The sequence below is a fragment of the Stegodyphus dumicola genome, chromosome 6 (assembly GCF_044657685.1).
Source record: "Stegodyphus dumicola isolate Sdum_Otavi_A_Nest chromosome 6, ASM4465768v1".
Taxonomy (NCBI): domain Eukaryota; kingdom Metazoa; phylum Arthropoda; class Arachnida; order Araneae; family Eresidae; genus Stegodyphus; species Stegodyphus dumicola.
In genome coordinates this window covers 92,219,473-92,234,612 of record NC_140773.1, presented here as the reverse complement: position 1 = coordinate 92,234,612, position 15,140 = coordinate 92,219,473, and the positions used below count along the sequence as shown (strand labels likewise).

General features: G+C 33.3%; 1 protein-coding gene across 2 annotated transcripts in view; it reads left to right on the top strand.

Moving 5' to 3' along the window:
• LOC118185611 (protein turtle-like) overlaps nt 1–15,140 on the top strand; it is an 886,541-nt gene that overhangs the window by 449,015 nt on the left and 422,386 nt on the right. For both annotated transcript variants that reach the window (XM_085818674.1, XM_085818673.1), the window contains exon 3: nt 177–287. In XM_085818674.1, the coding sequence (XP_085674800.1) occupies nt 177–287 (111 nt within the window). The remainder of the gene's footprint in view (nt 1–176; nt 288–15,140) is intronic.

The following is a 15,140-nucleotide window of genomic DNA, read 5'->3' as shown; positions in this document are numbered from 1 at the left end:
GCATCCATATGATTTCGTAATTTTGTATCTTATTTATGGAAACGGTGGGTTCGTTATCAGAGCTTATTGTTATACATGGTTAAAATTTTTGAAATAAATATTTGCAACGTAGTTTTATAAAACATTACTTTTAATTTATTTTTTAATTTATTTTTTTATTTTATTTCTTTTCATAGTACCTCCTAGTGAACCTATTATTATGGATGAACATGGGCAACGTTTACATGATGTCATCGGACCATACGATGAAGGTTCAACGCTTACATTTATATGTGAAGTTGATGGAGGTGAGTACTTCAAAACACTTTTTGTGGAATTCTACTAAAATAAAAGTCAGTACTAAAAAGCAAAATTTGTAAATGAGATGTCATGACTTTACGAATATCCTCTGATTCGAAATGGAATAAGAAACGTTTTCGAGAAACGCATTTTTTTTCTAGAAGTAATTTAAATAACAAATTTCCACCCGCAGCTGTCAATAAAATGTTGCAATTTCATTTTATAACGCTAGACAAATATTGCCCTGGAAACTCTGTTTCGCAAAGATTAACAAATCTGATGAATATTTTGTTTCTGTGCAGCACCCTATAAAAGGTTCTGTTGTATTGTGCTGTGCTGTGTCTCCCACCCATATTCTCCTACCACTAACTTCTCGAAAGGACTTTCGGCTCGCTACATATTTAGATTTTCCCTATGCCGCACAGACACTATACATTTACAGGTATCGATACCTTCGCTGGAATTCGAATCTGGGCCCTTCGGTACGGCAGTCTGCGTCACTAACCACTATCTCGGCTGGTCGGCCAGAAAGTTCTTCCTTTATGCGTTTGTAAGATTAAAGAAAGATTTCTTATTTCGTTTTTTTTTTTTTTTTTTTTTTTTTTTTTCGTTTGTTTGAAAATGCTGATTGGTGTTTCCTCCTTTATTACCACGTGTTTGCATGATGTAATTGGAAGCATGCCCGGATAGCAATTGAACGGTTCGGAAATTGAATCCTGTCGAGAGTATTGCACATGTTTTACGTTTTCTACTCCGAAATAAAATACCTATTGATCTCTATAAACAAAATATTTGAGTAACATTGAACAGAACAATTTCTGTTCTTTGCCTTTAAGAGTAAAAATCCAATGTTAATTGCAGATGAAGTAAAATGCGTAATAACGAAACGAATAACGACTTTAATTGAGAAATTTATGTTTTTGTAGTAACGAAATTAATCTTTAAGAAAGTTTCAAAAGAGCTTTGCTACTTTGAAAGGCAAAGCAGACTAAGAATTGGATTTGAGATTCTATCTATAAAATATCATCAGTTGATTCATTAATTATATCTCAAATTTCTACCCTATAATATAGCATTTTTACAACATCTATTTAAAAAGAAATCATTGATACGTTATATTTTGCTTAGGTATAAAAGTTAAATACAAAGTTGATACTTTGCTTAAATATACGTTCTAGCGTCGAAATTCAAACAGAAATTTTGCAATACAGAAGGCATAATTACCGATTTCATTGTTTCAACAATATGACACATGCAAAAGATGTTAAATAAATATACAATTTAAGCATTAATCAGCTCATAAATCTGCGATTGATAGCAAAGCTTCCTATTCTGAGGACTGGATATCGAGTCACATAATCTTGCAACTTCCGCTGTTTGTCACTCTAGTTCTCAATTAAATGATTTCAGGAGTCGAATTGTTGTGTCTAACTCGCCATTTGAAAGCAACAACTACTAATGTAAAGGAGACTGCATGATCAAATCTCTGCAATGGGAATTATGGCCGTTATCCATTGTAATACCGCGGTCCGTTTATGCATTTATGTTGTTATTCATAGTTTGCTTTAGGAAATATAATAGAGTCTCGAATCAGAACTGCAGAGCGACTAATTATAATTCTCTTCTCGCTCTTTAAGGCTATTCGGTTTATTACTCTAAGGTATAATGCAATAATTTAATCAACCAAGGCACAAACTGTTTACATCATTATTGGTAAAGGAGTTTACAGAAATCATATCCACATTGGAAAAATTTTGGTTGTAATTCAGGCATATTAGCTTCATAATCAGAAATGTGAATAAGTATTAATAATTATAGGTATGTTTATATCAATCTGAAAAGTAAAAAAAAATATTTCAGATCTTAGGGTTATGTGACTTCTGGAGAGTGATTTGCTTGTAAATTTCTATTGCGCGTGTTACTAATAACTATTCATTAAATTATGTTAATCCGAAGTTTTCTCTCAAATATGAGATGCATTATGTACCTTTTATTATGAAAAAAACATATATGAAAATCATATATCAGGTATCAGACATATGATGCAACATGCTGGGCTGATACCTATATATGCAAAGGTAACAATCTTAGAAATGATTTTGCAACATCATCATTAGTTTCACACGGCCAAATTAGTTGTTATATTTTGCGTAGCGATCTGTTGTTTGTTTTCTATAACATGCCACAGAAACGGAAAAATTTAAATGATTTTACAGGACAGAAAAACGAAACCGGAAACAAATTTAAAGCATGAATTATTTGCCTAAGAATATGGACGTTACCTATATTTTGCATCTGGAAATCTTACATATCATATATACTGCAGAAAGAAATTACAGATGTTTATCAAATATCTTGTACTCTGTCATTTAAACTTAACAATAAGAGAATAATAATCTGTGCAGAAAAATTAATAAAGGAAAGGGGAGGAAGAAAATATGAAAGAAAGAAAAAAAAACTAATTTTATTTTAAAGTACAGAAAATTACTTTATTTTTACATATGTATTAAATCTTTCGGCCATTAAAACATTTCCGTTGGGTTGTAAGTCAAATCTGGTGATACAAAATTCTTCATCGAAAAACGTGTATATAACTAACAAGAAATGTAAATAATATTAATTAAGAACAAGTAGGTAAAAGCATAATTAAAACTGTAATTATTCCGATCTCTAAGAAGTCCAAATTTTAACATGCATGAGTTCCATAAAAACTATACACTCAACCATTAAGCAGAATTTTAAAATATGTCAGAAATTTCTGTTTTATAATTGGAATTTCTTATTTTTACGACTGTTGATTCCACACATACAGAGGTTAAAATATTGTGCTCTATTTGCTATATTTTTATTTTTTTGAGATATTTTATATAATTTTTATATGTGTAAGTAAACTAGCGGAAAGGGAAAGCTAAAAGAAAAGTATTCTGAAGAAGAAATGGAGAAATTAATTTTTAAAGATATAAAAATAATTACAGCTACTGCAAACCAATTTCAAAAATTATGTTTGTATCTCCTGTCTTTGAAATTCAGTCTAAAAAAATACATATTTTATCTATTGCATCAACAAAGGCTTGAGACTTTTTTTCGGATTACCCCGGGAAACACTAAATAATAACTAAAGGCAATGATTACAAATATGTCTCATTTTTCTTTTCTTTAAGATAATATCTCCTGAAACTGTGTTTTTTGTTCGAATCTATGCATTTTTCAACAGTTATGGGTTCAAGTGGTTGGCGGATTAAATAAAGTTTTGAGTGTATTTGAAATAATAATCTTGAAATTTAATTTTTTTAATTAATGGCTTAATGGCCAAAAAAGAAATTTTGCATATAACTCATAGAAAATTGAACTCAATCTGCTTAGTTAAGGGAAAATGTATTCTGACCAAATAAACTTTGCATTTAGAAACACCAAGTAAGGCTCATTTTCCTAAATGACAGAGAAATTTGCTGAGGAAATTTTTGCTAGAAAAGGAAGAGAGAGAAAAAACTTAATTTTTCAGTTAGAATAGACACGTGTTTTAAAATCTCATTCTTTTAACCAGGAAGAAATTCAAGTAAGGGTAATTCAAGTAATTTTGTTGAAATTTTGAAAAGCACAATTTTATTAATAATCCTTTCTCTATAAACTGTTTATCGTGAAGGCTCCTGCTTTTCCTTTAAAATTAACTCCTAAAACATTTTATGTTAATTAGCCAGTTATTATGATTTAGGTGATAAGATATTTTCTCCCTCCCTTATACATCCCTTCGTGGTGGAACTGTAGCACACTCGGTGCGTATTCGAGAAGTCCAGGCTTGAGCCCCGACGAGGGCACTGCTCATTTTTGATGTCTCTTGTTTTAAAATAACCTAATGACACTACAAGGTCTTTAATTAACTTATCCTTCCCGTATTCCTCACCAAAATGTAAATTACGATTTTGTGTATTTAAAGAGATAATTTTGAATGTTTAAATTATAACTTTTGTTAACTGCATTTTTCTGATGGTTTCTCACACTCTCGCCAGCTCTGCTAAAAGCTATATTCCTGCTTTAGTGTTCTGCTAGCCAATGTTTTAAATTACCTGCCACTAAAATTTTGAGCTAGCTCAATTAGCTTATTTTTAATGTCCGTCTACGTTACATGCATTTGAGTTTAACTTCTGTTATGTTAATTTAAATTCCGCAGGTACTGAAAGTTTCATCTGTAGCACAAAATATGCCTATGTTGTTTAATTAAGAGTAGACAAAAATGGTTCTTTGAATTTTCTTTAGTTGTCTGCGAGGTGTTAAAGACTTAGCAATGCCTCTATAATGGTTTGCTGTTTGGGGGGCACTCTAAAATTAGAGTCTGCAGAACGTTAGCTTCCAGCTGCAACAAAAATCGTCCGAAGTCTTATATTTAAAAATAATTTTCTGACTCAAATTGAAAATATATAGTATATGTATATAAATATTAAAATTATGTTTCTCATCACGCCAGGGATTTTTTTTTTTTCATTTTCGAAATAATTTAAGATTTTAATCAAGATATTTTATAAAGCTGATTAGCAAACTTACATTTGAAAAGCGGGTTTTGTTCAGAAATACGAAAACGACGAAACGCAATGCAAATGAATGTTAATGATTGTATGGAGGCATTCCCATTGCACTTGAAATTCGAGTTCATTCTGCGGAATCAACAACAATTTTAAAAGTTTAATTTTATAAGCATATTTTTATTTTTTTAATTTACTTTTTCTTTAAAATTTTTAATTATTGTTAATTCAGTATTTAATTAACTACATATTCCAACTGAATTAATTACATATTCAAATTTGGATTTACTATCTAAATTTTCCTCACGTTTCCTAGGAGATAATCTAATCATTTATATATTCTCTCTCCCTTTATATATATATATATATATATATATATTTAGAGAGAGAGAGCTATAGCAAGCAAATGGAATAACATTTCAACAGTTGGCCTTTCAATAAAGCATCTTGAATTTCCATGAACACACTAAGACATGCTTGGAAGTAATTTCCACTCAATAAACTTGCTATATTGTTTGATGATTTAATCCAACAATAATTCCGCTGATCTCCAACACTATTGATTTATATGTTTTGTATAATTGTGGTGACCATGTAGAGCACAGCCGTTTCGTTTCAATGTTGCTTTGTTTTCTTGATAATGTCTACTAATCAGAATATTTTCTGATGAAATCGTACAGTCATTAGGATTTTTTGAAGCAGGAGTACATGAAATATGAGCACTGCGCTCGCCAGGACTCTAACCTGCACCTCTTGAATGAGCGTCAAGTGTGCCACCGTTACACCACGAAGGCCTGCAGGAAGGAGAGTAAAATACCTTTCAAAATCATCACTTAGCACTTTATTTCTTAATAAATATATTCTTCTTGTTATTAATAATTCAAGTAAATATGCCGAAATGAGTTATATACACTGGTGTGCAAAAATTAAGGACGAAGTCGAAAAATTAGCATATCAGCTGAACGAAGAGGCAGAGCAGACAGAAAGACCAATCAGGAGATTAAGTAAGGTGATGTACGGTAGCACATGCGCAGATATGCAGGTAGACGTAATGGGGGAGTGTCTGAGTAGTATAAAGCATGTTGTCGGTGTAAGATCAGTATTTCTGGCAAAGAGATTGCACGCCGTATAGCAGTTAAAATCACACCGAGTTGCTGCCTCAGCGAGAAATGGCGAATAATCAATCTGTTAGACGACATCTGGATGCTTTTACCCGAGGTCGAATCATTGGGAAGTTGGAGTAAGGCCGCAGTGTGACAAGTGTGGCTGCAGAGTTCGGAATTGCTCACGGCATCGTTTCAAGACTTTGGAGACAATTTCAAACTACAGGAATAGCTATCCGGGGGTTTAGTAGTGGTCGTCCACGAGGAACCACACCCGCAGATGACCGGTATATTGCCTTACAGGCCAGAAGAAACAGGCGGCAGACAGCGGGAGAAATCTCTAGATACACGACACAGGCGACCGATATCGCGTTTTACCGTTGCCAGAAGACTGCACGGTGGTGGTCTGTTTGCACGACGCCCTGTACGGTGTATACCTCTAACGCCTGCCCATTGGAGAAGGCGTTCTCTGTGGTGCCGGGGATGCCGGAATTGGAGAGACAATGTATGGGGACGAGTACTCTTTACAGATGAGAGCAGATTCAGTCTGAGTAGCGATTCTCATCGCATACTCATCTGGAGAGAGCGGGGAAGCCGCAATCATCCCTCGAACATCATTGAAAGGGACAGGTATGGAGGTGGCGGTGTTCTCGTTTGGGGAGGCATCATGCTTGGTAGTCGTACAAACCTTCACACCTTCGACGCAGGTTCAGTCAACGGGACCCGTTATTGTATATCGAGATTCTTCTTCCATATGTGCGTCTTTTTAGAGGCGCTATTGGCCCGCAGTTCCTTTTCATGGACGACAATGCACCATGTCATCGCACAGTAGCTGCCGAACAGCTCTTAGAGAGTGAGGATATTGAACGTATGGATTGGCCGGCACAATATCCGGATTTCAATCCCATCGAGCATGTATGGGATTTTCTAGGCAGACGCTGGGCAGCTCGTACCTTACCACCAGTAACGATTCCGGAGCTTCGATTGGCGCTGCAAGACGAATGGGCAGCAATGCCTCAACAACTCATTGACACCCTCATTCTCAGCATGGGCAGACGCTGTTAAACCAGCCTAGCAGTCAGGGGAAATCATATCCCCTATTAAAGACCGGATGTTTCTTGCTGGACACCCATCACAGGGATGTTTCGGCCTTCAGTCGCATTGCGCTCCATGCTACTTTTTTAATAAAGCTTCTTTTTATCCCTCTGATTTGTCTTTTAGTAAGTGTTGCTTACATTACTCATGTCCTTACGTATTGGGGATCTTACGGTATTAAATGTGTTGATTTGGAAAGCTTTTGTACAAAGTTATATTGAAAAAACCGTCTCGTCCTTAATTTTTGCACACCAGTGTACTTCATACTGTGCAACAAAGGCGATGCAAATTAATTTTCTAATTCAAACTAAATTCTGCAAACTGCTTTCAAGAATACTAAACAACTTTCTTACTTCATCCCCGTCTTATCTCTATTACTATTGCTATTACTTTGCTATGTTATACTAGTGGAAGGGGATTTAAATTTAAGAAACCGCTAATAATATTTTCTATTCACACGTACTTCTATTTTGATTTGAGATAAAATTATTTAAAATTATTTTATTTATTACTATATAAAGACTTAAACCTAAATCCAAATAACCCAGTCGATGGATATTCTTCGTTTCTGGGAGACATAACAAATATTTTGGTATAACTGCGAAGAAAGAAATCGCGAGCTTTAAATGAGTCGGGAGTTTGATTTGATTAATCTGTTCCAATTAGGTTTCAAAGATGAATATTTTAGGTGAGTATTTCAAAGGTGAATATTCAGCAAATATTTTTAATTCGTAGGAATAATAGAATATGCATTGTCAACCATTTGCGGCGTTGAAACTTAAAAATATTTGTTTCATAGTACATTTATGCTTGTCAATGTGTTGTCAAATTTTAATGCACAGGTATTTTACACATAGCAGCTTACGACTCTTAATTTCTTTTTGTAACATGCTTTTTACTTTTAGCTACGCTTCTTAATATAAATGCCCATATGATTCTAATGTAAACAAAACAGAGAAAAACAAATGCATGGCATCCTACCCTTCTTCATTATTTTAAGGAAGCAGTCTGAGCTACTATTATCTTCATTGCTTAATTTACAATTCTTTGAAGAATCCCATATCTTTACTCAAAATTAAGTGATAATTCTGTCGCCAAATTTTGATAAAGTTCTGATGTGTTTCAAAATTTTTTCCAAGTTTCTTTTACCGAATTAAAAATCATATAACAAAATGTAAATCTTTCGCGGCACATTTTCAAAGATATTAACACCGATGCTTTTACCAGAATTGACGGTATTTTTTTTGCATTCAAATATCTGACTATGCTTTGTAGCATGTCACTAAACTCAAAATTTATTAATGTAAATATTTTTTAGATGGGTAAATGAAACCTGTCGTTTTTGTGCGAAATGTTTTTTTTTTTTTTTTTTTTTTTTGGAGGAAATATATCATTTGAATAATGTATCGTGTACATGAACTCGATACAATATTCACATACATTTATTTCCCCCAAATTTACTAATTCAAAACAAGGTAACTCGCCATGATTATTTATGGTTTTGTCCTTTCCTTAGAAAAAATACATATTAATGAAATAAACATTAAGTTTTACGTCCTCTAACGGAAACAACTATTAATCTTCTTCATCTCAAAAAATAAATAACGTAGATACCATTTTTGAGTCAAATGCAGAATGCCAATGTATCTTTCTTTTGGTATTCTATAATAGAATGTCCTTTTTAATCTAATGCAAGGTGCAGAAAATCCTGGAGGTTTTCTAAATGAAATAACACAAAGAACTTATTTTTATTCATGTTATTTGTTTACAGATGAATGCAGGTTTATGTGAACAATTACCAAAAACATTAATAAAAAAATAATCTCACGAATATTAAGTTCTGAATAGTACATCTTTCAAATGCCTTGCTTCTTGTACGACAAAATGCTGAAATTGATCAGCTAATCTTCGCACAAATTCATGAGCATCCACTAGGCTCACAGCGAGTTACAGTGCGGTGTGGCCGAACATGAAAATCGAAACATCAAAGTGTAGATGTTCGACTTGTATCCGTTACGTAAAATAACCAGCAGTAACAATGAATGTACAGCAATACTACAGTCTCTTGATCTTTCCGCTTACGACTTGTTCTTATAATATTATTCAAATTCAAGAGTGCATATCAATACACCATGTTCTTTTCTGAACTAAAAAAACTAGGTGAGGCAGCCGTGGAAAATGCTGCTAAAACGCCATGCGAACTTCTCGCTGATTAACTGTAGTAGTAAGAGGAACAAGGAGGTAAAAATCTCATTTTCATAAATTAATATTAACAAAAAATTAATTTTAGTTTTTTTAGTAAGGTTGTAGATTAAACTGTAGTGATATAATATGAATAAAAATGAACTCTTCTTATTCCCTGTGTTATTTGAGTTACAGTTCGTCAGATTTTCCTCTCCCAGCTTTTTATAAACATTTCAGTAATGAAATTCTCTATTTTTGAATTTAAATCGTGCTGTTCTACATTGCTAATATTTGTATTTAATAGTACCTACTAAGGATATATTTATTAAGTGTCTTTATATCTTCTTAAACTAACATGGAGTGCTTGCCCTTTCAAATAAAGGCTGATCAGAGAAACTGTCGTCATTTTGTTGATAATATTTTAACAATTATTACACAATATAAGACTTAGATTTAGGTAAAATCATCTTTATTAGCCATAGCATGTTGGTAATTTAACTAAAATGGAAATAAAATTAAATATGTGAATTTTCATGAGTTATCCATAATAGTTGCCTGACGACAGGCTAAAAGGAAAACATAGTTACAGTAATAAATCTTTTTCAGATCTAAAACTTTATGGCGAAAATGAAAAACTAGTTAACACCTACGAAAAATCCACCAAATCTCCATTCCGGAAGTAGTATCAAAGAGTTATGTTGCATTCTAGTTTTAAACAATAGGATTGCAGAACAGTTTGCAAAACCCTTCGATAAATATCAAGGATATCGCGAGCGAGTATTATGACGCGACCCAGGACCATAGAAAATGTATAAATATGAAACTAACTCTCAATTAAGCGTAAATCATAAATCATCCTCTAGATCTTCAACATTCGCTAGTTAAAACATTGCACAAAAGTTTACAAATATACTATATTCCTTCTCGGAAAAACCAAAAAAAAAAAAAAATTAAAAAAAAAACTTTTTTAATATGATGGAGTTTCTCTCTTGAGAATTTTGTAAAACCTGCTGTTTGCGATAATATAATTCTTTTTCTTATCTTAATTTTAGAGTCAGTTGTTTTTTTCCTTGACGCGGAAATCCAACTACAAATTCTTAAAAAAACAAGCACAATCCTCTAGAGCTTGGCAAAGAGTGAGCTTGGAATATGTTTAATATTTTGTTGGTTTAAGTTTCTTTTTGGCTTCAAATAAAAGTATTACATCTGGGTAAAAATGTAAAGCTAGTTATCTGCTAGTTAATGTATGAAAACCTCGAATGGAACGAATATGCTTATTAAAAACATGCGAGAAAACTTATTTCTCCGGAAATTTTCGGGCAAATTCAGAGTTAAGAATACAAATATAGTCACGAATTTTTGTTTTATTTAAAAACTTAACAATTTGTGATATTGCAACAGGGAGACTCAATGTTCTTTTAAACAGAAAACATTATTCCTTACGAAAATAAACTTCTAACATTGATTTCAAATACCTTTTACATTAATTTTCAATGAAGTGATATTCTTCTGCTGTTATGGTTTTAATACTGTTTATTTCAGACATGAGTGAAGCATTAACACTAACATTACTGAATATGTTTATACCATATTTATAGCAAACAGATGATTCAGAGTTCAAACAGTGTAATGCCACTTTGTTTTAAAACTGGATTTAACTTATATGAGAAATTTCGAAGAATAAAATTTTAGTGTTTTAACTAATTTTCCAAATTTTGTCAAAAAATGAAGAGATTCTGAAATCTTTTTCGACAAATTTCTTTTTAGCATCTCAAAGTAGCTTTGTTTTCTTCAAATCATTCCTATCGTAAATAGCCATTTATGCCAAGCGATGAAAGAAAGTATTCTTTGTACGTTTCATTGATCTGGAATGCTATAAAAATGTGTTGCTGATCAGGTAAAGAAGAGTTAAACATTTAAAAGACAGTTTTGCTCAGACTTTCTTACACCATCTTAGAATTAAAGGCAATTTAGAGTATTAGTATTCTCAAATAACCTTTATTAGACCAACTGCAAAATTTCTAATGTTGTCTCTTATACAAACCGATTGTAATATTTGTCAAAAATGAAATATCATGGCTGCATTATAATTTCACACTAATAATGTAGATAACAATATCTTCGTACATTTATTTACTTTTTTAACATCAACCCACAACTTAATACACTGAAATGCCACTGAATTAGCTACTGCAAGTCAATAACGAGTTGAGCCTCCTCTGGCCTTGGTAACAGCTGCCACAGGACAAGGTATAGATCTCATGACTTTTGTAGAAGCGTTCTACGGGAATGGCTTGCAAACATCGGCTAGAGCTGTCCACAATTCAGAAAGGATCCCTAGAGTTGCGTGATACGCTTTCACACCTTTGTCTAAAACATCCAAAAACGTGATCAATAAGATTTATGTTAGGGCTTCTGGATGGACAATAACTGACGGAGAAGGCAGAGGAATACTCATCCAATCAGACACTAACACGCCCGAGCCTGTGAGAAATACAGTTATCTTGCTGTAATTAATCTCCCAGCAACTCTTCATTGAGGGAGGTTAGTACAAGTACCAAACATCACAAGCATTGCCAAGAGAAAACACTCCAGACAATGACTGAGCCGCCATGGCCTTGCACAGTTCCAACCTGGCATGTAGGATCCATGGCTTTCAAGAGCCTGAAGCCATATACTCATCCTACGCAGTCGGAATAGAGAAGAAGCAGGAGAATATACAAGAATACTTTTTAAGCTTTTCTTTATGACAACTCTAACATATTATGTCATTCGAAAAAAATTTTCCGCATTTAACAATCTCATATTCTTACATATATGTTCTCAACTGAATGCGACACTACAGATTTGATTCACATGATCTTGATGCTCTAAATGATTGAAGATACTTTCCAGTTTTACTTGAATCTATGAATATGATTAAGACATTATGATAAAAATGGCATTGAACAAGTTCTTGATGAATGGACAACATCAGAAATATGCGTAAAAATTTACGTTCCAGTTAAACAAAATATGTGTAAATCTCTAATAAATCAGACTGGATCGCAGTTAAAGTAATAAACAGAGGAGCGTTCTTCCACACAACATTTATTCACGAACACCAAAGACGAACTGATACATATACATAATTGGCATCAGTTTCTTTTTACAAACAAACACTACCGCCATCTATTGGCGATCTATGGATACACAATCCTAAACTTAACACTCCCCCCCATGCATCCGCAACGGATGCATCAATTTTATTGAACTTCAAGATTATAAAGTCTTTCAATTGGTCTTCTAACAACACCCTTATCCAACTGAATCTCACAAGATCTAATTCTATCATCTCTTCCGTGAAATAATTCCTTAATCCTACCTATCTTCCAGTTACAGCGTTTCACATTATCTTCTCGTACAAGTACAACATCATTAATTTTAAACACGGGAGAATTCTTTGAAGGTTTTGAAAACATGACTGATCTTAATTCTAACAAATATTCTTTATAAAACCTTTTCCAAAAATGTTCTAATAATTGCCTATGCTTCCATCTTTTAATCAACTGAGATCTTGTAGATTCTAGTTTAGATTCAGGTGAAGGCAAAACAGTTAATCTAGATCCAGTTATAAAATGAGATGGTGAAAGAGGATCAGGTTCATTTGGTTCATTGTATACATACGTTATAGGTCTAGAATTAATAACAGCTTCAACTTCAACTAAAACAGTATACAGTTCTTCATAATATAAAGAAGCTTTACCTAATATACGTTTTAAACAAGTTTTTACAGATCTTACCAAACGTTCCCAGAATCCGCCCCACCAAGGAGCACCTTCTACAATAAATTTCCATTCAAACCCATTTTTACCAAGGAAATTTAGAACCTTTTCATCTTTACATAATTTATACAAATATTTTAATTCACGATCAGCAGTCTTAAAGGTTTTAGCATTATCAGAATATATAACTCTACAAATACCCCTACGTGCAAAACATCTACGTAAGGCTTGAATGAAACACTCTCCACTTAAATTTGATAACAATTCTAAATGGACTCCTCGAGTCACTGCACAGGTAAACAATGAAATATACACTTTTGTACCATCCTGTAAATACAAAGGGCCAGCGAAATCTATGCCACTTACCTCAAATGGTTGAGCTTTTTCCACTCGGTCAGCTGGAAGAGAAGCCGATATCTCGTGTCCAGCTTTAGCATTATATTTTTTACAAAATCTACAATCATGTAACACAGATTTTACAAAACGTCTAGCTTTTAAAATCCAAAATTTCCCTCTTACTTGCACTAAAGTTTCATTTACACCACTATGAAGTACCTTTTCATGACAATTCAAAATAATTAAACGAGAAAAATAATTATTTGGTAATATTATAGGCTGAATTTCATCGCCATCTAATGATGATTTCACTAATCTACTTCCAACTCTTAAACAACCCTTTTCATCCATTACTGGATTTAACCCAAACAATTTGGAATTATGAGACAATGGTTTTTTACATTTAACATCATTCAAATCTTCAAAAAAATACTCACCTTGTGATAAGATAATCCAATAACACATAGCATTACATATTTCATTTTTGGTCACAAGACCAATCACTCTATTCTGTGACTTTAAATTATTAATGAATTTAAATACATATGACGTGACTCTTAAAAGTTTACCTAAGTCACTAAAATTTTCTATTTTTAACACAGGTTGTAAAGGTTGAACACTGCTAGTAACTTGAGTCACAACTCTTTCTTCAGCACTATCTACTATGTTACAATGCTCGTTCACTTTAGGCCAATTTATTTCATCTTGATGAAGCCATGGAGGTCCATGCCACCACACTTGATCTACTACAAGATCACTCACTTTAACACCACGTGTAATTTTATCGGCTGGATTATCTGAGCCAGGACAATGATGCCACATGCTCGGAGATGTTTTGTCTTGAATTTCAGACACTCGATTTTGTACGAATGTTTTCCATCGCCGTGGTGAGTTTTTTATCCAATGAAGCACAATAAGAGAATCTGTCCATAAATGAATCTTAGCTTGAGGAAAATGTACACGGACTGTAGTTACAAGTCTTGCACCTAACACTGCTGCCATAAGCTCGAGTCTTGGTAAAGATAATTTTTTCAGGGGAGCCACTCTGCTCTTGGCTATCACTAAACTTGTTCCACAATATTTTAAGCTACGGAATTTCACGTACACTGCTGCTCCGTAAGCACTTTGAGATGAATCACAAAAACAATGTAGTTCTAGTATTTCAGGTGTTTCATCAACATCACGAAAATACCACCGAGGTATCTGGATATTAGGTAGATCACATAGTTGCATATACCAATTGTTCCACTTGTCTTGCAATTCTGGTGGGATAATTTCATCCTAATCAACACCTTTCAGCCATAAATCCTGAAACAGAACTTTTGCTTGAATAACATATGGAGCAAGAAACCCAATAGGATCGAAGATTTTTGAAGCAGCTTTTAAAACACAACGTTTTGTTTGGTCATTTGACTGGATGAAATCAATAACGTCTTTAGCATTAAAACAGAAGATATCCTTAATTGTATCCCATTGAAGTCCAAGAATCTTTGAGGGGGAATCACAGTCAGGCAATTTAAAGCTAACGAAGTTGTCACTTGATTTATACTGGTTTTTTACAGTATCCGAATTAGAATTCCATTTGGTCAAAGTCATTGATGCCTTTTTCATTATATCATTGGCTTCATGATATATCTGTATAGCTTCCTCCTCCGTATCTGATCCACAAATAAAATCGTCAACATACATGAAGTTTTCTAACATTTCTACAGTTCTGGGATGGATGTCTTCAAATTTCTTTATATGATGCTTAATGCAAGCGCTCAGCAAAAATGGACTTGATTTTGCTACAAAAATTACACGACACATCCGATAAACTTGAATTCTCGGATTGCTCAAACTTGAATTCTCATCAATCCACA